Consider the following 349-nt stretch of genomic DNA (forward strand, 5'->3'; position numbering starts at 1 on the left):
AGGCTGGCCTTGAACTCACAGAGATCCGCCTGCCTCTGCCTCCCAAGTGCTGGGACTACAGGCATGCGCCACCACGCCCGGCAATAGATTTATATTTTTAAATGCATGGCACACACAAGGGATACCTAGTATTTCTTAGTATTACATCTTATACTAGTTTAGATGTTAGATGCTAAACAGGCGGCTTACAAAACATCTGTAGTAATTACTAACCTGTTCCTTAACAGTAGTATTCACGTTGGTTAGGTAATGTTGACAAATCTGACAAAATACTCTCATCTGTTTCTTTAAACGCAATAAGTCCTCCTTGAAAAAAAAATTAACATGAGCAGTTTAAAATATTGTATCA

General features: G+C 39.0%; 1 protein-coding gene across 5 annotated transcripts in view; it reads right to left on the minus strand.

Moving 5' to 3' along the window:
• The window catches only part of Stag2 (stromal antigen 2), a 141259-nt gene that overhangs the window by 37864 nt on the left and 103046 nt on the right, over positions 1–349 (minus strand). For all 5 annotated transcript variants that reach the window (XM_008833914.3, XM_008833912.3, XM_008833913.3 and 2 more), the window contains exon 23: positions 214–306. In XM_008833914.3, the coding sequence (XP_008832136.1) occupies positions 214–306 (93 nt within the window). The remainder of the gene's footprint in view (positions 1–213; positions 307–349) is intronic.

This window comes from Nannospalax galili, unplaced genomic scaffold (assembly GCF_000622305.1).
Source record: "Nannospalax galili isolate Female #2095 unplaced genomic scaffold, S.galili_v1.0 scaffold75, whole genome shotgun sequence".
Taxonomy (NCBI): domain Eukaryota; kingdom Metazoa; phylum Chordata; class Mammalia; order Rodentia; family Spalacidae; genus Nannospalax; species Nannospalax galili.